General features: G+C 39.0%; 2 protein-coding genes across 3 annotated transcripts in view; one reads left to right on the forward strand and one right to left on the reverse strand.

Annotated features, from left to right (window-relative positions):
- Positions 1 to 770: 770 nt before the first annotated feature.
- Positions 771 to 25067, reverse strand: part of syn2b (synapsin IIb) — an 89038-nt gene continuing 64741 nt past the window's right edge. Inside the window, exons 6-13 of the mRNA XM_063473974.1 lie at positions 12657 to 12719; positions 11336 to 11478; positions 10863 to 10937; positions 9957 to 10059; positions 7853 to 8029; positions 6728 to 6794; positions 2820 to 3651; positions 771 to 2701 (exon numbers count right to left, since the gene is read on the reverse strand). Of these exons, the coding sequence (XP_063330044.1) occupies positions 2548 to 2701; positions 2820 to 3651; positions 6728 to 6794; positions 7853 to 8029; positions 9957 to 10059; positions 10863 to 10937; positions 11336 to 11478; positions 12657 to 12719 (1614 nt within the window). The 3' untranslated portion in view covers positions 771 to 2547. The remainder of the gene's footprint in view (positions 2702 to 2819; positions 3652 to 6727; positions 6795 to 7852; positions 8030 to 9956; positions 10060 to 10862; positions 10938 to 11335; positions 11479 to 12656; positions 12720 to 25067) is intronic.
- LOC134627664 (metalloproteinase inhibitor 4-like) lies at positions 13089 to 24902 on the forward strand. Of its 2 annotated transcripts, XM_063473973.1 has the most exons (6): positions 13089 to 13371; positions 13530 to 13843; positions 21104 to 21201; positions 21813 to 21927; positions 22314 to 22438; positions 22788 to 24902. In XM_063473973.1, exons 2-6 carry the CDS (start codon positions 13705 to 13707, stop codon positions 22983 to 22985), a joined length of 675 nt encoding a protein of 224 aa, XP_063330043.1. In that variant the 5' UTR covers positions 13089 to 13371; positions 13530 to 13704; the 3' UTR covers positions 22986 to 24902. The 2 variants fall into 2 exon arrangements, with proteins under 2 accessions (XP_063330043.1, XP_063330042.1); XM_063473972.1 differs by having other exon boundaries at positions 13089 to 13843.

A 25067-nucleotide genomic window follows, 5' to 3' on the forward strand; every position in this document is an offset into this window, starting at 1 on the left:
AATATTTCAAAATCCAGTGTGTGATTTACTGTAGACTTCCTAAGAGCGCAACGAATGAATGTGGGACCCCCTTATCTGACGTCTGTCAGTAGCAGTAGTCTGTGCCACGTGTGTGGTTTTTTTTTTTAACATTTATCATGTAAATTAGGGTGTAGTTCTTCACACTGGGGCAAATCTGTTGAGTTCACAATTCAACAGATACAACAACAGATGCTTTTAACAGTCATGTGTCTTAAAGCTTAAAGTCCTTTTAATCACTTTAATCAAAGCTTTGTCTTGTGATATGTGGTATGTCTTAAATTTCCTGCTAAACAAGCCATGCCAGTACATACAACTCTTCAGACATCCATGTGACACAATCACATGGATGTCGGTGACACCTAAGTCAAAATCTTGTCTTAGCAGTTGCATATTTTTTTTTTAACTTACTCACAGTGGTTTCAGTGTTGCAGTATTTTAGGATTGGTGACATGGTAATGGAGACAGCTGATGAGCTGTGGCAATCCTTAAAGGGAGGAAGCGAAAGAAGAAGAAACTTACTTTTTTTCAAGTTTGTAGTTTGAAATCAGAAGAAGCAGTGGCTGTAGCGAACTCGGTTTTAGTCTGCTCAACAGCAGCTTTTTTAATTATACTTTCCCTGTCTGGTGAATATCCACATCTATCCCAGGCATATATGCTTACACAGATGCACCACACTTCTTTATGACTGTGAAATAGATGTGCCCATGTGAAGAAAAAACTCAAAGAAAAGACACAGCCACTGGCATGACTCTCAGTGAATCAGTGGGATGATGGAACCACATCTTTATTAACTTTTATCTGTACAGAAAAAAACAAACAAAAAAAACAGTCACCAGATCATGCAAAGCAGGATTGCATTACAAATAAAAACACAATATAAAACAAACATTTTATACTTTACCATAAATATGGAACCTCAAAAATAAATAGATATATTACAAAAAAATAAATAAACTTCTGACAAATACAATATGTCAAAGTTTACTTGCAACATAGTACTGGAAATGGATAAGCCGACAGGTTGATATGCAGGTCGTAGGATTTGTTTTTATGCGTACGTTCTTGAAATGCAACAACTGAACCAAAAATGACCGGTGAAGGTAGTGGGTTCATTCCAGGCTGCGTTAAATTCATTGCACCTATACATACAAGGCTAAGGACGAAACACCAACAGTTGTGATAGTACTCAGATCAGATGCTGACTGCACATAAAGAACAACCTGGAGAGTCACCATGGAAAGAAATCTTAAAGGGAATGTAAGAGTAAGGTATTCAACACATACACAGATCCCGTATGTATGATAATATAATAGGGTGACAGCACTCAACAGTCATGTCGAGGTGTTATTGCACTACTGTCTCAATGTCTTTTCATGAGAATAATCAACAAAGTACAATACTGTTGATAGATCTACACAGAGGTGAAACAAGAAATCACCAGTCACAACTACAGACATGAGTTACTACGTGAAATGCATTCATTTACTCGCCAGCCGTGCTCCTCCTAAACAGCAGTGGCACGCTGATTCAAATGCTAAAAGCTTCATAGTGAATGAATGCATTTTAATATGCAATTGACCCAGGTCTGCACAGCTAACACACATAGCTGTGAATCGAAAACATGTTCACAATAAGGCTACAACATCTAGAGAGAGAGAGAGAGAGGCAACGGAGGGCAAAGTCTAACACTGATAGAGCTCTCACTTGCTCCAAAAAGTCACACACTTGGAGGAGCCATGCACAACAAGTGAACACAAATGAACATACAGATATCCCCCCCTCCCCCCCAAAACACACGCACACATAAATGAACTTCAAGGCTTATAGACAAAAAGGGGCAGCAATGACGAGCCCAGTAGTCGGTAGCCAAGGACCAGAGACACAACGGCTGGATTTACACAGACAGGAACAAATCTTTTAAAGAAGTATCTTTTTTTTTTCTTCTTCCCTTTTTACTCACTTGCTGACCAACAACGATTCACTGGAAACCATCAAATGTAGGAGAAACCAAATGTCATATCTGAAGATTTAACATTTGTATAAATCCAGCTACTGAATGAAAGAGTTATGTCACTGACTGAAAAGCTAATCAAAAAGTGCTGCTGATTTTTTTAAATTATTATTGGCTTCTCTCCCTTTATAGTTGTGTTTATACTGCATTTATATATTGTATATAAACTTATGTACATTCCATCTGTAGTCTTTAATATTATACTTTCATTATACCTTAGACTCTGTTCCTTTGTGTGTGCTGGGAAAAATACTTTATTCTATTCTTTCTACTATATCATAATATATTCTATATCAATGACTTAACTCCTTCAGACCTATTAGTCTGGGTTCATTCACGGAACATCCTACCCAGCAGGCCTCACTGTTACTCACACAGGAAAGCTAGAAGTGGAGCAGAAGAGGGACCGGGACCGAGGGAATACAGTACAGTTAACACACAAACTTTAATCTCAGACTGGTTCACATTTAATGTCAATCAAGTCATCACTGGCCAATGGTAAATGGAGGGTGTGTCTAGTCAGAGAAAAGGCTGGCGAAAGACTTTCGAAGGTTACGAATGGTCTCGGCCTTTGCCTCCTCCTGGCCGTCGCCTCCGGAGCTTGAGACCCCACGGAAGAAAGAAGAGTCGCTGAAGGCGTTGAAGGCATTGGTCAGGGACTGGGATTTACTGGGAAGAGAATAGAGAAAAGGAGGGGGAAATTGAGAAAAGACAGATAAAGGAGAATTTGTATTCAAATGAATGAATGAATGTCTTTAAATAAGTGTGTTGATAATTCAGCTCTTACTTCAGAAGAGGGTGAGTCTTTTGCTGCGGCTGTTCTTCCACCGGTGCCTCGGCTTCAGCCAGTGCTGCGGCTGCTTCAGCGGGGACTGGCTCAGGGTTCGGGGAAGCGGCGGCTGGCTTAACTTGAACTGGAGCCTTAGCTGGAGACTGGATGTTAGGTGGGGACTGACTGGCTTTGGCTGGGGACGGAACCTGTGCTGGGGCAGAGACTGAGGCTGTATCTGAAGACTGGGCTGGTGCTTGGGCAGTGGGCTGGGGTGTGGGCGAAGCTTTCGGAGGAGGTGCGGTTTGTGGCTTAGGCTGGAGCTGTGGTTTGGAATTTCTGCGCACAGGAGGAATGGGTTTTGCAGGTGGTGTGGGTTTGGGGGGAAGATCTTTTGGTTTGCCAGGTGCTGGAGATGGGGAGCCTTGAGGCTGGGCCTTGGGCTGCTCTGTGGTTGGAGGAGAGGCTGGGGGAGAAGCCTGAGCTGGAGCTGAGGCTGCAGCGGGGCCTGAAACTGCGGCTGCTGCTTTGATCGGTGGAGAACCTGGAGCTGCAGCTGCCGGTACTTTTGCAGGGGATGAAGGTGAAGCTTTGGCTGGGGCTGAAGTGGAAGCAGAATCTGGGGTTGGCTTTGTGACAGACGGGGCTCTCATCATTGGTGGAGGCCTCGGTACTGGTGGTTTTGTGACTGAGGCAGCTTTCTGCACTGGGCTTGGTTTCTGAGCCTGAGCTGGTTTCTGAGCTGGACCTGGACCAGGTCTCTGAGCCTGGCTGGGCTTTGGTACTGGTTCAGATGCTCTCTTAGCTGATTCTGATGATGTGTCCACACTCTGCGCTTTCACTGGTGCACCTAAAAGATGAAATATAGTTATATGAACTTGTACTTCCACTGCTATACAACACCCAAATGCAAAAAAGGGGTTAATAAAAGAGCATACAAGCATCATTATTTAAACTCTAGAGACTGTTAGTGCAGCGTTAGACAACCAGGCATTTGTAACACTCACCAAAAACCAAAGCAGAACATGACATAGAAAATGAGCTTGAATCTCAACATGCCCATTCACAAAATGATTTCAGACATTCATAGAAATCCTATCTAACTAATCTATCAAGAATAGACTGGGGCAAAGCAGGCTCTGAATGTTTTGGCTGTAATGACCAGCAGGGGGAGGCAGAACAGCAGTTAAAAGAAGGTGCGGTGACTCGCCTATCATGCCAAGTGTTATGCACAGTAAGTCATGTGACCAGCATTAGTGCGCTAATTAAAACAGGCAGTGACAGGAAAGAAACAGACTGATGGTGAGGAGAAAGACAGTAAACAACAAAAGGTCAGGAGCTAACTGAGAAATACCGGTTTCGAACAAGTGATCCAAACACAAGCAGCAACGTGGCGGGACATGCAACACAAAAGAATCAGGTGATTACACAAGCTGAGCTAGAAGCGGCAGGGCAGGGATGAGTTTCCAGCAGTTCAGAATTAATTTTCTCCAAAACAGAATTACTGAATGTAAATTACATTATAAAGCCTCTTTGAACACAGCTTGAAAAATGTAAACAGAGTCCTGTTTATGGACTTATGAATTTATATATATTTTTTCTCATTACAAAACCTTCATGAAAATTCATCCCATGTGTTCTCAGAGAGTCACTGCTGTCAAGCAGCTAATTGGCCACGAGTCTTACGTTTGATCAGATTGTCATAAAGCATCCCAATGGTTGCTTGGGACTCACGACGCATAAAAACCAAAGAAAATACAATTTGTACAAACATAATTCGTAAAGGGTGACACAATAACAATTTGCTTGGCTACAAACCCAGAATTAGGGAACATTGTGTTTAGAGATTTGCTTAAAATGTTTTTTGACCGCTATTATAATTGATTTTCGCCATATCAGTCATGCAAGTACAGAAAGTGGCAAACGATTTTAGCTATATTATTAAAAATATTATTTAATCTCTTTATTTAGAAAAGGTTTAAAAATCAAAATCTTCATCAAATCTATAGCCAGATGTTCAAATATTAGCAATTCAATGGTCTGGATCCAAGCAAATGAGGAATGATCATGCAGACAAAGAAAAATATGCTAACTTTTTTAAAACTTTATTTAATCAGGTGTCGTAATTGTGAAAAAAAAAAAACACATTACATTTTGCTCTTTATGAAGCCAGATTGCCTGTTTCAAGTATTATAACACAAAACAGTTGAGGCTTATTTACAACCAAACACAAACTCTAAGCAGCTACTCACAAAAAAAAAAAATCAAGATCTTGTTGCTCAGCCAGAAGGAAATCAATTTATTTAGCATAAAAATGCAATTTAAAGATTATAAAAATGATTTAAGCAGAAACCACAGAAACCCAATTGAGCTGGCCAAAATTTAACAAGCAAAGTGATCGTAATCTCTGTAAGTTATTTTGCTTTTCGCTAAAGAACACATAAAAATAAAATATTAATCCACATGTTTTCACAGTGTTAAATTAGTATCACATATGGCATTGTTATTAATGCATAATTCATATATAGTGAAGTCCGATTTGCACATCTTAACACTCAATAGGCACATATTTATCTCTAGCAATTCACATAAGACACAAAAAACCGCTATTTCTACAACATCTTAACCACCACATGGAGTACAGGCATTTGCCACATCCATGCAAAAAATGAGAAACCACAATGAACAAACATGCAAACGCAAATTCACGGACAAACACAACAACTCCGACATTAATGGCTTTGTTAATGTAACACTTTGGGTACCGTTTTACCACTGCGTTTAGTAGGCACACTTAGTTTTAAAACATCAGCCCTGAGCACAAACACCACCACACACACACACTCACACACACACACACACATGTTTGAACACTTACATTACATCTGCAATTAAACTTAACATGCTGGCTAAGTGCATTTTAATATACATTTGCTTGTTAATTCAAGTGAATGCCACAAGTTAAAAACAGACAACACTGGCTTGTTAATATAAATGAATGCCACAAGTTAAAAAGAGGCAAGGCATAGCTTTGACAGATAGAAGAGGCTTCTTGCTGTTCTTGGACCCAGACTAGTGCACCAATCATTTCTGTCAACACCGAAGTGAAGCCATGATATCAATATACTAGTTTGAGGCAGTAATGAAGGAAACTGTTAAGTTCAAGAAACAAGGATCAGTATGCTCACAAAATACAAGCTGCTTCTACTCTTCTGCACTCCTTCATTTTCTTGCCAAGAGTTAGATGAGAAGATGAATATGCCTCTTGTACCTATACGGTAAACATGAAGCTACACTCAGTAGGTAATTAGGTAGACTAAAAACAAAACCTGGAAACAGGGGAAACAGCTAGCATGGCTCTTTCCAAAGAAACCATAGCAGATCAGAGTTTCCCATTTGGACAAGATGTGTGTCATAATTTTGATGAATACAAAACCTGTGAAAGCCACAGAGCAACACATGAAGTCAAAGTGCAAATCAGTGAGTTCTAAAGGTGGTTATTGGTGGATCGGGTTGCCAGGTAAGCTGTTTTTCCCAGTTTCCATGCCCAGGCAAAGCTAATGGTAGCTGCATATCTACAGTACAGAGAAGACATTACTGTTGGTCTTCTTGTCCAATTCTTGGCAGAAAAAACAAACAGGTCTATTAACAGATCGCTGGTAAACTGGATAATCGGGCATCTATGTGTTACAGTATCAAGTCCCAATACAACGATGTGAAAGCACTGAATACTTATTTCCCACTTGTTTTACTTTCTGATGGCAGTACTTTGTTTGATAAGGAAGATGTTCAAGTTAACAGCTAGTGGATACTTCATTTCAGAAAGTGATGTTAGCAAGGGGACTGTCCAATGATGAATTTAGTTAGTGTTTTCTAGACATGCTACCGCAGCAGCACTTTTACATTGGTGAATAGTGTTCAGAAACCTTGAGGTTGAGGGCGTTGGCTTGAAGTCCTGTTAGGATCAGCCAGTCCTTCCTTAAGGGCAGCAGTCTAGTAGACAGAGAGGAGACAAGGGATCAATGGAAAAAAAGAGTTGGCAAGGCAATAAAAACCAAGAAAAGGAAATTCAATTATATACAATTAAATTTCACAACAACAGTGGCCTCAAAACAAAACAGCAAGCTTTTTCATTATTTGTCACATACAGTATCATAAAGAGTACAAGATGCAGTGAAATTTTTTTGTGTCGGTGCTGCACCATTCCAGGGCTTTTTGGTTTTCAGCATAAAGGGTCTAGCCAGGACCCTTAATGCGTGGGAATCGAACTTGCAACTCCCACTCCAAAGGTGAGTCGTGTTACCACTACACTGTCCAGCTGCAGCATATGCAGCAGTAGTACAGCTGCAAGACGCTTTATATTGTAAGATAAAGACCCTAAAATAATACAGAGAAAACCCCAACAATCAGACGACCCCCTATAAGCAAGCACTTGGCAAAGCTAGGAAGGAAAAACTACCTTTTAACAGGAAGAAACCTCCGTCAGAACCAGGCTCAGTGAGGGGCAACTATCTACCCCAAATGGTTGGGGATAAAAGAAAACGAAGGTAAGGATGCACTAGTGAGTTGTGAAGGACTACAGTAGGTGCTTCCTGTGCACCTTGGAAACACTTGCTACTTTTAGATCACATTATGGATTTCCTGATTCCACCATATTTATGATTGCTATGCTTTCAATGTTTGCTCTCCAAGGAATAAACATCAGCCATCTCTGTAAAGCTGATCCAGTTTTAATGTTAAAATATTATCGCTGGTAATGAGAATGAATTCTCTAGCTAGAACCCAGAGACCAAATAGCAACCTTTATAGGAGTTCATCAGTTGGGAGCGTAACCAGAAGCATCTATGTACTTTTCTAAAGAAGCTTACAGTATCTTTAAACCTGAAGTTATTCATCAGGATCATTTGTAGATGCACAATTTTAAGTGGTCAGGACATGATTTCCACAGAGAGATCTTAAAACAGCAGCCACACTGGAAGAGGTCTAGCGGTGCACAATTTTTTTTATTTGTAGAACAAATGCTACACACTGCAACATATTAAAGGCTTCACCTGTTGGGGCTGCACAGTAGCTGGCTTTTGGCTTTGAGGGGAGCGTGTTGGTGAGCGGGAAACGCTAGATGACCTGGAGGCCAGTGCTTGGTTCATCTTAGCCAGCACCACCTCTGAAATGAGCTGGCGGTCCTCTGCCTGGTGATCACCAATCAGCTGCATAGATGAACCCACAACCTGGATAACAGGAGACAACAATATGAGAGATGAGAAGATGTACGAACTATGACTGGCTAACAAAGTCAGGACATTGAAGAAAAAAGGAGGTTAAACAGCACAGCTGTCTGAACCGAGTATCTAGGTGATTCTGTTATATTTCTCCAATTGCAGGGAAAGTGTAGTTTAAAATCATAAAAAAAGACAACATAAAAAATAAAACAGAAACAACACACACCCACACCATTACAGGATTTTGTCTTTTAATGAGCAAAAACTGCCCTCAGTTTTACATCATTATAAAAAGTGACTCATGGGAACTGTGGAGGTATGTTTTTGTTATTTGTTTCCTATTTTTTCAGTTTCAGTATGAAATCTGCTTTCAATTTAAATAGTACACAGTTTTATGACTGTCAAGTTTTTTCAAAGCTTAAATGGGATGGATGACAAGCCTTTTGTGTCATGTCGGCTCCAGGATAATTTCCCTGTACTCTCTCTGATGCATGGTCTCTTTTTTATCATTTTTAGTCATACTGTTATTTCCACAAACATATCTCGTCTGAATCATCACTACATAATCCTGTTATTTTAAAACTGTCACCATATCTCCCCCTCCATCTGTCTAATCTGTTTATCACAAAAACACTCTTAGCTGTTAGACTACTTCAGCTTTTGCTCTACTCTTTCTATAAGTTGATTAGCTGCCGTCTAGAAACATCGAGTTGGTTTGTCTGTTCTGGCTTCTTTATTGACTTTCACAAAGCAGGCTGTGTTTTACCATATCTGAAGTGTGCTTACCATTTTGTTCCATCTTTTCGTGGCCAGTTATCACAATTTTGATAAGAACTGACCCATAAATGAGCAAGCTGCAATGACCTACATAATTAAGATGCTCTGTACTTACTGCTAAAATTGTTCCACAGAGAAGCAGCTCTTTCTAGAACACTTTAGTTTCTGCCCTACAAACCCAAGCTTGTCAAGCTGCTGGTCACTAAACATTTCATCTTTGGCCTTGTACTCCTGAATTCTACCTATTTTTCAACAGCTTAGTAGTAGTGTTGCTGCAATTGTCTGAGTCCCTTCAATTATTTGCAGCTCATACTTTTTCTTTTTGTATCAGTTCTCTGCCTTTGGGTTCAAATATATTACCATCAGTTTCTGAAGCTTAACCTGCCACACTGAAGTGCCTTAACTACCCAACTTTAAGAGAACCAATACAGCCAGAAAACCAATTTTCAAAGCTCCTCATACTTTATTGTAACCTCTTTCTATGTCAGCTTCTCTTGATCATGGCTCTATCTCAGCCTGAACATTGAGAATCTGGTGCAGTCATCCTGCCAGACCCCTCCAATCTGTCCAATCTGGACTCATTCCTAAATCTAAGCTCTTATACTTTATAGCCTTTAAAAACTTAATGGTTTTGGTTTATGTAAACATTTTCTACATAAAAGGTAGCATTGCAGCAGAAGAAATTTATACTTCTACTTTGCTGTCATCACGACTAAAGGCTGCAAAACACAAAAACCAGTTTGCGATAAAAAAAACACTGGAAAGGCAGAGGTGAAAGAGAAATAGAGAGATAGTAAAGCTTTGAAACACCCAGACAGAGCAATCTGTTGTAAAAGATGAACATAAAGTGACACAAATTGTGAAATGTATGCACGTCAGAGTGTCACCAGACATCAGTTATTAAACCCTTAATGTGCATTCAGGTTACCTCAATCAGTTTATTCCCAGCCAGACAATCTCTGCTCCCAGCAGTGTAAATTGGGCCAGACATGCTAAATTTAATATGCTTATGCAACACAGCTCCCACAGGCTGATGTCAACGTGGCGAAAGTTTCCAAACAAAACGCAAGAGTCAATAAATACAGTGACGCAGGAAAAAGTCTAAAAATCTTTTGAGTTCTTTTGTTTTACTCCTCCCTTCCCTTCCTTTCCTTCTCACCTCTGTAATGTAGTCGTTTCCATCCTTGCCACAGATGGCTTTGACAGCACAGATATCCAGCCCTCCAAAGATCTCTGAGCAGGTATCGACCCACAGTTTATACCTGTCACAAAGAAAAGTGTGACAAATTAGGCCTATTAACAGCTGTCAAAGGCGACAATAGGTGACAATGTGCAACAAGAATAGGTAGTTAACTTGCAATTATTTTTCTTTGCTGTGTCAAAACAAGGTGGGAGATGATGGTGAACCTTTCCTGCCTTATTGTTAATGAAAAGTTTGGTTCTTGCACACTAATTAAGCAGTGGTATTGATTTATGTATCACTTCAGCACAGCGTGGAGCAGAAATGTTGTTTGGGCTTAGATCCCAATGGCAAACTCGTTCTTGAGTCCTCTCTAGCTCCAGGCTGTAACCTATGAAGGTGCTGTTTATTTCCTTGCTTTACTCCTCCCGGTCAAGCTAGGGTCAAAACAGACGGATCAATACTCACCTGAAGGATAATGTACTCTAATCCACTGTTCTAGCCCTGGTAGCTTGCATAAGCATAAGAGAGTCCATGAAAAACTGAAAATTGAGCTGAAAGTTGTTTGACAACTGCAACTCTATAAATAATATTTGAATAATAATGTTTGCACTGCTTGTTCCAGGGCTGCTGTACACAGATAACGGTGCTGAAAGTGCACTAGATACCGTTTACAGTTTGACTTACTATACCTGTGCTCTTAATACTGTGCTGAAATGCATGCTTCACCCATGAGCAGATGATGTGAAAACAGTTGTGGTACAAAATGCCAACTGCTTTCAGCTGAATTAATCTGAGTACACTGACTAACTGTGGTAAAACACAAGAGAGATGTGTGTGACATCAGGGCAGCCTGAGCATCACTAATGTGGAAGCGGTGCTCACTTGTCAGTCATGGCTACTTGTTCCAACATGGCAGATCCAGTGTTGCTTTTCCAATTACCAGAGATAGATGTTCGCCTGGAAAAGGAGAGGAAATTGTGCATTAAATTATTATGTTAAAGCCTCATTACAGAGTCAGTCCCTCAGTATAGATATTATAAATGCAGGCAATTAAAGGCAGAGAGAAGTAAGCATCCTTGCAGCAGGAGGTTTGTGGCTTCAGCTACTAACTGCAGTCAGGCAGAGAGCCCAGCTGTAGGTTATCTGTCTGAATGGCAGTTTCATAACCATATGCTAGCATATGCTCTTTGTTTTTTTCTAAACTAAAGGCACATGAGACACGGAGATGTGGTATGATAAACTTCAAGATTTATATTTCTGTCTGCTAAAATGCTGGTACATGAGCGTGCACGCACACACACACACACAATATATCATCTCTAAATCCAAATGACGCACAAGGACAGCACACTTACATGTAGGCTTTGTAGTCCGTGCCAATTTTCTGGACCCTGATGTCGTACTTGGCGTCTACGAATGGCTCTGTAGTACAGTAAGTCTGAGTGATGGCCACCACACTTGCAATGTCCTGGAAGTCGCTCACATTGTCCACCTTAACCTACAGTGGAGTAAAACATATAAATACTTAATTTATTTATTCAAATAAAGAAAGACTCCCAATATGCACCCAGTCTTACAATTTGTCATGCAAATGCCACCAATGCACATTTCACCCCCTGCTGGTAAATAGAAAAAGTGCAGGTTAAAGCGCTTCTCCATTGGCTTTACTTTTAAGACCGGGAGGACTGTGCTGGTACATGTGGGTAGAACATTTTCACAGATGAGTGGTTGTTGAGCTCCTGTAACTCGGTTGTAATACACAAATAATACCTTCTTGTATCACAATAAATGATATTTAATGAATAAGGGTAACCCAGCACAGAGTTGGCACTACATGGATCACAATGTCAGGAGAGTCAGGTCAGGACAGTGCTTGAAGTTGCCGTTTCTCAAATGTAGAACACATGATTTTTAAAACAAACAAACAAATGCATCATCACTACTGGACATACTCATGAAGTTGACTGGCTGTGTTCAAAGCCGATTGACAATGCAGTTGCTGCAAAACTCACCTGCTTGTTTGATGGTTCAACTGGCCATCAAACATTGGTTAACAGTGTAAAATCAATCTAATGTCCAATCTGACCGGTTAAGACGTTTGCTTTCTCACATAAAGCTTCTCCATATAATGTGCAGAAAAGTTCGGGGCTGCAGTGCATGTGTGAAAATGGCTTATCGAACTGAGCAGTTCAGGGGAATGATGTGTGGTGGATCGATCAGGAGCAGTAGAAACGCTCCACTCTGATTTCAGCCAGAAAATATTAACACAGTTGTCAATCAATAACAGCACAATGTTTGGACAAAAGGTAAAAGGGAAGAGAGAATAAAAATGATGAACTGATAGGAGGAAAGGGATAAAGAAAGACATCTAAGATGGAAGCAGAGGATGGGAGAAGGCTATTAAGTGGACGCGTATGCCAGCAAAAGCACTAAAAAGTATAATAAATGTGATTCTAGATGTAGTGGTGCTTTATGGTTACCATTTAACCATCTAAGCTAACTACTATAATAGCCACATGATTTGTCCTCCATTCACAGAGCCAAAACTATTTCCTGGCTGTAATATTTGATCCCCACATATCTTTGAATGGTAGCTAAAGTGTAAGTAAAGCAGGTGTGGTTACATGGTTAATCTAACTGTATATATGTCAGTTGGTAGATAAATCAATCAATTACCTTTCCCATTCCAGAGTGAGCATGTCCAATCTTCACCACCACTGGGAAGCTTGGTGTTGTAATCTGCAAAGAAACAGTATAACTGATGGATAAATAATGATGAAGAAGCATAATGACAACTTATGTTAGTTATAATAACAAACTGGAAAATCCTGCAGTGAAAAATAAGAGGCTCCTTTAGCAGTGGTCGTTATTAGTAAGGCAGTAAAACTGCTGCAATAAACGAAAACTCAAATCAAAGTCAGTAAAATTCATCCTCAAATAATGCCAATAAACATCTTATGAAAGTCACATGAACACTGCAAAAATAACAAAAAAATGTGTCTTTATTTCAGTAAAATCCTAACATGTGATGCTCATGGTGGTGCTAGAGGACAAGTCGGGGAATCACCAAAATCAGCGGGACTCATCCTCCGGGAATCGTGTATGTACACAAATCCACTGCAGCTCTGTAAACAAAATCCAAAAACCAAACCTAATCTCCCAAGTGGATGTGATTACATGAAACATGAAACTATGACTAAGTGAATGAGACCTATGCCAGCCTATGGGAGGAGAGTGAGGACATCAAAAGAGGGCAGAAGAAGAGCCAAAGGATGGTAGTTTTTCTTCTTGCGTTAGAGGAGGCTGTCCCTAAATTGTTGAGCACATAAGAGGCTCCCTGTGTGCGACCCTCTCAGCATTCAAGACCAGAGTGTGAGGGGATCCAACTATTGTAAGTTCCTCTGCGTATTGTCTACAGAGAGGGAGAGAGGAGAAGAGAAAAGAGAGCAGCAGCAGCAGCAGCAACAGTAGCAGCAGCCTTCCCTTCCCTTCACTGCAGCTTGAATTCATAGGTTTACTTTAAACTTATGAAAACATTTCTATCCACAGCTGCCTTTCGGCTCAGCAGAGCTCATCTTACCACTTCGACCCCACCGTCTTATCTATCACCCTGCCCTCTTGCTGACTGCCCACCCGACTTGCTTCCAGGGGAACTTAACAGGATCACAAGAGGTTGCCGAGCTTTCATCAAGTGGTGGAGCGGTCAGAGGTAGCCAGAGTCATCATGGCCGTGTCCCAGGAGCGGAGTGTGTGTCTGGGGCTTTGGGTGCTCATTTTGCTTGGTGCAGGCTTGGAGGAAGTTGTGGAGGGATGCAGCTGCCACCCAGCACACCCACAACAGCTCTTTTGCAGTGCTGAGATTGGTAAGTTATTGAATGTAGAATAACCAAGGTTATGTGTGTGAAAATAGGTGCATGCTTTATTTATTTATTTTAATCTGGACAATGTCCTTACATATTGACTAACCAACTTATTATTTGGATTACTGATCAGATTAATTACATGCTTTTAGGGGGAAAAATCAATCCACAGTGCAAAATTAGTTTTACAAGAACTAATCAATAGAGGTTCATGGCTAAGCTACTGTGGCTTTTTTGATTATTATGATTATTATTCATAGAAAACGTGAGTTATCTGAACATAATTTCATGGTTGATATTTATAGCAGTATTTAAATAAGTTGATTTGGATGCAGTTTTTCTCTTAACATGAACTTTTTCTTGTGTGCTATCTGTTTTAAGAAATTAGCGCCTTCCTGTTGTCACTCACATAAAAACAAGCCCTAAAAAAAGAAAAAGAAAAAGTCCTGGCCTACTTTCTGTCCGTCCGTTTGTCTGTGTGCCTGTCTCTCTGTCCGACGCCCCCGTCATCCAGTTCTTTCTTGTCTAAGCACAAGCCAAAACCAACACTCTGCTCTGACTTTGAGTACTTGGCTCCAGAGTGTGGAAAGCTGGAGTATGTGCTTTGGTCAAAGGTTACACTCCAGCAGAGGAGAGAGGGAGACAGAGAGAGAGAGAGAGAAGAGGAAATTGCTTTTATTTTAGTCATGTTTTCTAGTTGGTCTGCAAATCCCTTTAGGTTTAAAGAGTCAACTTCTTTAAAGTGCTTTGAAAACAAAGGCCAGGTTAAATGAAAGGCAATACCTGTATTCAAAATCTCCAGGTGAACAGCCAATTTAGATCTTGGTTATCTCAATACAAGGTTTTTAGGACAGCATTTTACATGTGATGCGTGCCATTGATGGCTGAGATTAAATATCTGCAAGTATGAATATTTGGCTCTTTGAGCTTTCTTCAAAGCCTGCAACTATAAAGGAAAACTAGTAGAGGACCTGAACTAACCAGAATAACATCTCAAGCTGGAATGTTCTGGTTTTCAGCTGCATGGCACTGTGCCCTGTTTTTTAATCATTGGTTATAGAGAGTAGGTTTCTAACTGCAAAGTTGTCACACATTTATTTGGTTGTCCAGGTATGCTTATTTAGTAAGCCATAGAATGTAAACAGAAGATGGACATCAGCCACTGATTAGCGAAGTCATACTGAGACACCTTGAACCGAGCATTATTGCTGTTGCTATCTTTATATTTTGAAACTGGACTTGTTGAGCATGTTGCAGATCTGACAGAGCAACTGAAGGACACCAATTACTCACATAGTAGAGACTTGTCAGACATAATGTAGGCCTTTTATTAAAAAAACAAAAACAAAAAACTCCTGTTGTAGTCAATTAGACATGAAACTATCCAGCAAAACCTTTGAAAAATAGTTCTAAGATGAAAACTGTGACAAAACCTCACCATCTGCAGGGTGTTTAGATTGGACTCTGTAGAAAGGGGCAGTTTGTAGACAAGAATGTTTTTACCTTATCCTTTTACTGATTACAACAAAACTGAAACGAACAAAAATCTACTGAGAGAAAAGTACACAGTTTTAGATAAATATACAATTCAGTGAAACATAATTTGATTGCTTTGGGTTTTTTTGGTTGTTTTTTTTTTTGCATTGTTTTGTCATTTAAATGTTTTAGATAATCAAACAAATTTTAATACACACAAAGATAACCCAAATAATTACAAAATCTAGTTTTTACATGGTGATTTTGTTTATTGTGGGGAAAATTGCTATCCAAGCTATTAAAGTCTGGACTTAAATCAGATTGAGATGCTTTGGCATGACCTTTAACAGTGATGGCTGAATTAAATTAGTTCTGCAAGGAAGAGTGGGCCAAAATATTTCCACAGTGATGTGAAAGATTGCCATCATTGTCAGTTATCACAAACACTTTGATGGCACAATCTTGCTATTAGATTTAGGGGGGCAATTACTTTTTTCACACAGAGCCAGGTAGCTTAGAATAGCTTCCCCCCCTTGAAATGATCATTTAAAAACTGTATTTTGCATTTACTTGGGTTCACTTTGTCTATTATTTAGACAATGATCTGATCCATTTAAGTGTGACAATTAAAAAAAGGGGGAAAAAAAATCAGGAAAGGGGAAAGTACTTTTTCCCAGCACTGCACCTCATGAGGGGAGCTTAGCTTTGATCTGGACACTTATTTGACAAAAACATTGGGGCAGAGGTCAAGGGTCATTTTTCCATTGGCTTCTATATAAAAACAAATTACTTTTGGCTGCTTATTCACAAGGGGTCACCGCAGTGTCACGTGTTTTTTTTGTTTTTTTGTTTTTTTAAGGCTGATGCCCTTTTTGACTCAGTACCAAAGGGATTTTTGTCTCCTCCAGGATCAAACCAGGAATTTTTCACTTAACTACACTGTGGAGCCACCCAGGTAAAACTCCAACAGTCTCCCCCTGCTGGTAGTTACATCGATTTTTAACATACAGTGAATAATCTAAACATGGGTCAGAACAGAAACAAAACAAAATTGATCAATACAAATTCTAGATTTAGAGCGGTGAAAAAAGGGTAAATGGCATATGCCCCCAAAGAGATTGTCCACAGCTACATTTTAAAGTCATGTAATATTTAGTGGCATTGACAATAGGTGTACAATGTAAACAGTAAGTAAAAATAAATGATAAAAATGAGCCCAGATGAAACTTATTGTGTGAACTCTTACAAAGGTTGTATCACATGAAAAACCTTTTACATAAGTTGTACATAAATTCAGAAGAATTACTAAAGATAATTGAAAATTCTTTTGAACTGTGGCAAGTTTTTAGTTCCAAAGGTATGTGCCTGTCTCTTAATGGATATGGATACTGGGCCTTTTTCAGATAGGATATAATTTTCTAGACCGATGCATAACAAAAAAGGAGACTCAAAATCGAAACAAAAAAACTTGTTTCACTTGGTGGCACCTGAGGCCATCCTTGGTTGTTTTCTAAGAGTAGGCTGGTGGTGTCCTTTAGCTGACCTGACAGTGCTGTCAGAGTCGATGAGCTCTTTGAATAAAGCTCAACATCTGAGTAATATCCCATCTGGACAAACCTTGGACGGTTCCCTGGCCATGTTTGTGTATTTGACATTGTGTGCATGTGAGTGTCTGTTTGTTGGACAGAGGCCAAGCCATGCCAACTCAGCCTACTCCATCTCTCTCGCTCTCTCTCTTTCCCCAGTCTCTCCCCACTTCATTTCCATGTCTATAGGCTTGGTCTAATGGTCTGCATACTAACAATATCAGTGTGAAAGCCCACTGACAGTCCAGCTTTGTGAGCATGACAAGGGTGCCGATTCATCTTGGAGGGGGAAGTTACTTACTACAGATAGGTTCTCATGGTACAAGTTTGCAATATTTCTCTTTGGTTATGAAACTGTGGGGCAGATGCACAGCTACTTTCACTCAGCAGGCGTGCCTGTCCTTATTCCCGTTCATAACACAGCTGCAGTAACTGAAATTAGCTGGTAACCCAGCGTGTACACTTCAAAGACGGGGTGGGGGTGTGGGAGTAAACATTTCAGATAATCTAGGCCAAGACAACTGTTTTGGAAGGTTTTGCAATTCACTTATTATTATAGACAATTTCTTAAGTATATGTCATGGAATGCACTTTCCAAAAAATGTTATGGCTTCTTGCAAATCCAATCTAGAATTTTTCTGCCTTACCCAACCAATAGTTCCTTAATTAAAGATTAAAATCACCATATGGCTAGTTAGCTATAGATTCTATTTTGGCACTGACACACGACCAAAGCCAAGACTGCAAATTGTTTGATCTGTCCACAGAACATATCTATTCCCTGGTATACTGCTGGCCATTAATAGGGCACACAGAGTGACAGCTAATTTTCCAAAGCACTTTGTCTATCTTGAGACATGTTTCTTTTGTGTGTGTGTGTGTGTGTGTGTGTGTGTGTGTGTGTGTGTGTGTGTGTGTGTGTGTGTGTGTGTGTGTGTGTGTGTGTGTGTGTGTGCAAATGAAGACCAGATCAAAGAGCTGAACCGAACAAGGGGGCAATAATATAATAGTATCCATTGGTATTTTTGTGAAGTAAGCTTGACGGTGTTATTATGCTCTGTAATCACAGCCGAAGAGGTGGTTAGACTGGTGTTTGAAGGCTCAATTATGAGTGAGAAATCAGCCTGCTAAAATGATATATATTTTTTTAGTAAGCATCAAATGAAGCAAGGCAAAAATACCACCATGCACACATGTTACATTACAGTAGAGCAGGACTGAAAAATCCCTGAAAGATCCTTATGAAAATAAATTCATGCAAAAATATATACACTGGCTCCTGTGCGGTAACCAGAATTTTAAGAAATCCTTAATCTATAATGATTTAGCGTCACATACCTAAGCTAAATTATTAACGAAATACATAAATTATTAACTAAAAAATACTTTAATCTTGCATACAGATATTTGAGCTGAAATACAAAACTATCAGCTGCAAAATGTATTTTAGTATCAAAAAGTAACAGGACTCCTAATACCCTGTGAACTTGGTTAAAATGTATCCTTTCAGAATGTTAAACACATCAAACTTGTTACATTAAACTTATGTACAACCTATTATTTTACTAGTGCCACATTCAATGTGCTAACTGGATATTATGGGAAAAAAAGAACAACTTTGATCAAATATAATAGAGAGAAAGTGAAAAGATTCAGTAGTAGCTGTAGATGTGGTAGTCTACAGCTCAAGCTTTGACCGTGCCTACTTAAACAAATACAGCTAATTAATCAAACCAAACTCTGCTGACATTTTTTGAGGTTGCAGCTGCATGTGTGTATACACAGTAGGTGGGTTAATGGGCAGGTGTGTCTTTGTAGGGGTCAGACTGTAAGGTAAGGTACTACAGGGAACGTGGTCACTGTAAAGTTTTGGATAATGCCAAGATGATCAAGTTGTCAACTACAGCAGCTATTCTCAAGAAAACTACTGCATGGCTGCAAGTCTAATGCTTTCAAATGTATTACCACACAGAATCTGAGCCTCCGGTTATGAATTATGCAGTGTAACAATGAAGTATATCAAATAGCATAGAGGCATCTACAGTCATGCTCCCTGACATTTTCTATAAGGTAATGTATGAAGGTTCCTTGATCAGCTCTTTTGCTGCAAGCAGTGTAACGATTAAAGCGTTATACTTGTTATATTTGTTATATTTGTCTGCCTGCCCATCTTTCCACTTGTGTGTTTGATGAACAAAAAAAAAGTCTTTATTTCTCCTGAGCCAATTTCACAGAACATGCTGAGCTCCTCCTCCTCTTACCAGCACACAAAACCGTGGCACAGTTATGTGTCGAGCAAGAAGAAAAAACAAGCGAGGAGGTTTGCTTAGCTGTGTGCGAGAGTGAGGTTCACACTTTCACTCCCTCTCCCTAACACTGTTACTTTTCTCTCTCTTTCATGATTTCACAAAGGTTACTCAATTCACTTCTGGCTCCTTTCCCCCCTCTCTTTCACCATTGCACTACAAGGGACTGTACTCCTGCTTTTACAGAGAATAGATGTGGAAGATGAATTTACAGGGAATTCATTAAAGGATATTTATGCTGTTGGCTAAACACCTACTAAGCAGCAGAAAGTCTACATTATCCATCATGCAGAATATCTTCACAGAGAAAAAGCACAAATGTTTTTAGGACAAGAAATACCCAATGTATTTGGTGAATATTATTCTGTCTGATAAAACAACTCAACTCTTTACATACTAAAGGTTTGTCAGGTGTAGTGGGTACGCCTTTATCATTCATACATGCAGGGCAAGATTGTTATACTTAATGAAAACTAAACTAAAAACTAAAACGAGAAGTGAAAAATAACAATTTAGTTACCGAAAATAAAATAAAAATACAGAGGAAATATCCTTAGTTTTAGTATCTGTTAGTTTGGTAAAGATTTATTATTACAAGTTGCTTGATGAGGCATTGATGGACATGTTTATCCAAACTTTGCATGTGTATAAAATTGTGACCCAACTGCTTTTAAAAAGAAGTGTTTTTACTGTAATACCTGCACTGATTTTCCCTCTGATTATATATATGGCTATATATATGGCATTTAGCCACACAAGCTACATAGTTCGCTTTATGAAAGGCTTATTCGTGACCAGGGTTAAAATTCACCCTTTTGAAATTTTACAACGGCAAACTTGTTACAGCAAATTAAGTGGATTTTAGTGCTATTACAGAGCACATTTACCTTCAAACATGAAGGGAATTCCAAACAAAAAGTCCATCAAACTGCCCTGCATGTTGAAAAAACCCCATTAAAATGTGTTGAGGGTGAGAATTAGCTCATATAGACGTCTTATTCTGCTGGAGATTCATTAGTCACTGACAGGACAGTTTTTAATGTAATGTGAAATGCAACCATAACATATTACAAACTTTAATATTACTAATGTAAGCAGTAATCTAGTAATCTGAACATGGTAGCACTTGTCGATTATGGTAAAAGAAAAGAAACACTCCGTGTATGTTTTTAACTCACTTTCTTATAAGTAGCTGTCACATACATTTTTCTGTGATGCCACTGCTTTTCACTTTTCATTAAATTGAACCTCAGAGGTATAATAATAAAGTCAGTTCTCTTGGATTGATTGCCTTACCAGTATGTTATCAGTCTGAAAAAGAAACATCTAACAGTGAAATTAATTTGTCAGTCATCATTACAGCCCATGCCTATGTCTAAAAATGTAGATTCAATGTGCTTGGTGGAAGAGAAAAATAGCTCAGTATCCATAAAGCCTCTAACATTCGGGTCAGGTTGCTTAAAGCAATCAGTGTTAATAATGTTTTGATTATGATTAATATTCTCAGAGGTTGTAACATTAAAATGTGCTGTGTGTGTATGCACAGTGAAGTATATGCTCATACTTCACATACAGTATGTGCTTGTGGAGAGGACTTGGTAGTTAATGGGAGTGATCAAGCAGAGAGCTACTTGTTATTCCATGTGGGTTTTGATTTCCCTCCCAGAGGAGAGGAGGACACATCCTGTATCACTACTGAGAGGAAATGCATCTCTATCTATCTATCTATCTATCTATCTATCTATCTATCTATCTATCTATCTATCTATCTATCTATCTATCTATCTATCTGCACAGGTTTTTCATTGTTTCTTGTATGCAAACAATGTTCTTATCTTATCTTGGATTTACTTGCAGGATCCTAATCCTTGTTTTTTTCTGTGTTTCCCAAACAGTGATAAGAGCCAAGATATCTGGAGAGAAGATTGTGTCGCCTAGCAACAGCTCCTCACCTTACATGAAGATGATCCAATACGAAATAAAAATGATCAAGGTGAGAGCCCTGGTCATGCACACATATCCATCCCCCCCCCCCCCCCCCCCCTTTAAACTGTATACTGTGTGGTTTATGTGGAGCTACATATAGCCTGTCCCCTATAAAGTAAAATGTATCATGCATGTTAAATGTCTCAATGGCACACACATAACAGTATAACATCCACCGTTTGATTTCCCACCTTTGTTTGACATCAAACTCCCCTCTGTCTTTAAGTGCTTCCTGTCCCTGTGTTAACTGTCAAATAAAGGCAAAATGTCCAAATATTTTTAGAGCAATGGGGAAAAAAATCAAGCTGAAATGTTCCAAATGTCTATCTCCACATGACCTCATGGTGTTAATAATGACTACTGAACAGGATTAACATCTGCTCTTCATAAAAATGTCTGCTCATTATAAATATGCAACACTTTCATTTGCACATTTGGATTTTAAGCACTAGGATGTGCTCTGGTGCTGTAATTTGGAAACCTAGAGTTGTTCTTTTATTATTCCTCCTGCATGACACTGTTGCTGCACATACTGTACTGCATTAAATTTACATTATGCCAAGCCCATTCTTAAAAAGTAGAAAACTTTTCTGCTCTTTTCCTCTCATCTGTACCTAGATGTTCAAAGGTTTTGACAAGGCTAAGGATATCCAGTATGTGTACACTCCAGTTTTCTCATCACTGTGTGGAGTCAAGCTGGACTCCAACAATAAGGCAGGGTATCTGCTCTCAGGTACAGTATGCAATGAAACTTTTTATATTTTGCTTTGAAAGAAAAAGCAAGTTGGTACATTGGTGCTGTGATCAGTAAAGAGATAAATTTTCCTAAATGGCTTTTCTTTTGGGAGTGAAACTATTCATTTTCACTGAGACTGATTCCTGTCTGCCGGGGACAGCGCTAAACAAATTCATTAGACCACCACCCAGTGTAAGGTTTATTCCACAAGGTGAGACAATCATCAGCCAAAACACTAGGTTAAAGCTGTATACCAATGAAGCTCTTAAAAATTTGGTTTATCATTAGGAGTATTAAGATTCTTATGGAGGCCTTTGGACACAGCAATAGTTATTTAATCTATTCTACTGAATGCAAGGCTAAATGCTGATGTCACCAAACAGGAAGCATGTGGAGTGATGGGAGGATTTCTATTGGCCAGTGTGATCTGGTAGAGTCTTGGGACAACTTATCAGTGTCGCAAAAGAAGAATCTCAACTATAGATACCAGATGGGCTGTGAATGCAGAGTGAGTAAGGACTGTCAATTCTCTATGCATACATATTTATCTTTCTCACACTCATCTGTCTGTGTCAGAGACGCCTTCATGAGCTTAGACTAAAGAAACAGTGTAACAGCTGTTACAGCAGAAAGGCCACTCTTCTCATCTGTTCCTGCTGCTTTGCCTCTTTACCGTCTCTCTATATTCAACAAAATTTTGTTTGTTTTTATTTTGTCTAAAATGTGTGAACATTGTTTTCTCTTCCAACCTTTGCATAACTGTAATCCATAATACACGGGAGACCTACTTCACTAATAAATGATGAGACAAGAAAACGACTACAGGGCTGAATCGATTATTCTTCTCTTCTTCTTAGATCAACACCTGTTACACAGTGCCGTGTGCATCTACAGGAGAAAACGAGTGCTTGTGGACTGACTGGCTGCTGGATAACAGCCTAAACGGCGAGCAGGCTCGGCAGTACGCTTGCATCCGCCGCTCTGACACAAGCTGTAGCTGGTACCGGGGTGGGCCTCCGTCTGAGAAAGACTTCTTTGACATGACTGACCCTTGACCTGTAATTCTGAGATTCATTTTACTCCATATGTTTCCCAATATGCCTCATGAAAAAAACAAAAAACAAAAAAACAAAACCCTGCTTTGGCTTATGTAGATCAGATTTGGGGTTGAAAACAGCAACTGATCTCATTAAAAAAAATCTGCGCGAATATTAAATTTGAGGGAGCATAATGTAACCGTGAGCTTTGAGTGGTTGTTACAGTAAATCTTGGAAAATCTGTCCAAACTGCAGCACTCCAGTGAATCATCTTCTTTCTCTCACGCCAGATTAGACTCATCATTTGATCTAGACCATTCTTTTACCTGAAGGTAAATGAATAAAATTATACAAGGCCTTACATTTGTTTATGCATGAAGTATGAAGCATAAAGGTGTTCATTTGCTGCAAAAATAAGACAAAGTTATATCAGGAAACAAAAATGGTAAATAAATAATAGAAGGAAGCTGTCACAACCTTTTCTGCACCAATTCCAGACCCACTGCAGCAGATTTCCTTTCCCCCCTTTTTCCTTCACACCTCCTGGGAGTGAATATCTTTAAATAGTATCTGCTAACTGTCAATACAAATAAAAGTACACAGTATATACAAATCTGTGTGGAAGGTTTAGGCACTAAAAAACTGAAAGTCTCTTTCAAAAGTCTACCATAAAAATTATTTTTATTTTTACATTTTTATGAATTGATCCATATCTGGTGTGGGCAATGTTTTTACATGTAAATCCAAGGCAAAGGGTGCCTGTATGTTAGTGTACTTTTCAGTGGTAACCTCAGTACAGTTCTAAGCGTTTCTGAGTATTTTTCCAATGTTCTGCTGGATTTAGCCTGTCTCCATTGCTTTTGTCACCTAATGTAAACCCATTCAGACTCCATGATTCAGACTCCAAGGCTCTGTGGGGACCATACCATCTGTTGCAGGACTCTTTGTTCTTCTAATGATTGTTCTTTGAGATGCTTCTTTATTTCGTTTCATGCTGCATACTGAATTTGGGCCCCATAAAAATGATATTGTGTAATGCATAATAACTTAAAGTGCCTAAAACCTTTTCATAGTACGGTATACAGGCAGCAAAGCACCACCGACATTCTCGAATTAATTCTATTTTTACTAAATCTGATGCAGGAATTATATATACACCACGAGTCTCGTTCACCTTAATCACAGTTTTTTCCCCTCAAATTTATGAGAATGTAAATATTGTATTTTGTGACAATTAACATTTTAAATGCTAACAATATTTGTTCTTATAGCATATAGATTCTTCTCTTGTGTTTTTGTGTGTTTAGTTTCATTGGTTGTACTATTTTCTGTGCCAAAAAATCTAATCCAGCGCTTTAACAACTGCACTGCCATCTGTAGAAGCCAAGCCTGCCCCCCTCTCCATAGAGGAAATGATTTAACAAGACAAGGCTCAATTCATTTAAAACAAAAGTAAAAAAGTAAAACAGGAAGTGGATTAATCTCAAAATTGACATAACCAGCAAAAAAGAAAAATAGCTGACAACCTTGAATGAACAATAATTAACAGTTAAAATTACTCAATATAATAACTCAGTAAAAAGTGTGAGTTGACCCCTGTCTTGTTCATGGATAACTTTACTAAAGTCATACAGGTTAAAATGCATTGTGAACATCAACATCAAGAATGTCTTGACATCGTATTATGGTCACATTTAACAATAACTACTTACATTCAACCTGCACTACGCAGTCATTTGTACATTGGATTCTGTCAATTTGAACATAGTAAAATGATAGTAATGCATCCTAACTGTATGGCTTTAGTGAAGCATTAAGCAGTTTCATGTCTGTTTTATACTGTAAGACCTGTTCGGGTTTGTATTTATGTGTTTCTGTCCGAATAGAGTCTTTTTTATTTCCATGTACCAAAAAAGATTGTATATAAAATGTCTCAGATGATGTGTGTCATGTGCTTTTTCTTTTCTTTTTTTTTTAGAAATTCTCCTCAGCTACCAAACATCAAAGAAAATAAACCTTGCAGGACTTCAGCAAGAGCTCAGATAGATTAATCGGGACTTTTACTTAAAGACACTTTTTAAAAAAGTAAATGTGTCTTAA

This window comes from Pelmatolapia mariae, linkage group LG5 (assembly GCF_036321145.2).
Source record: "Pelmatolapia mariae isolate MD_Pm_ZW linkage group LG5, Pm_UMD_F_2, whole genome shotgun sequence".
Classification (NCBI taxonomy): Eukaryota; Metazoa; Chordata; class Actinopteri; order Cichliformes; family Cichlidae; genus Pelmatolapia; species Pelmatolapia mariae.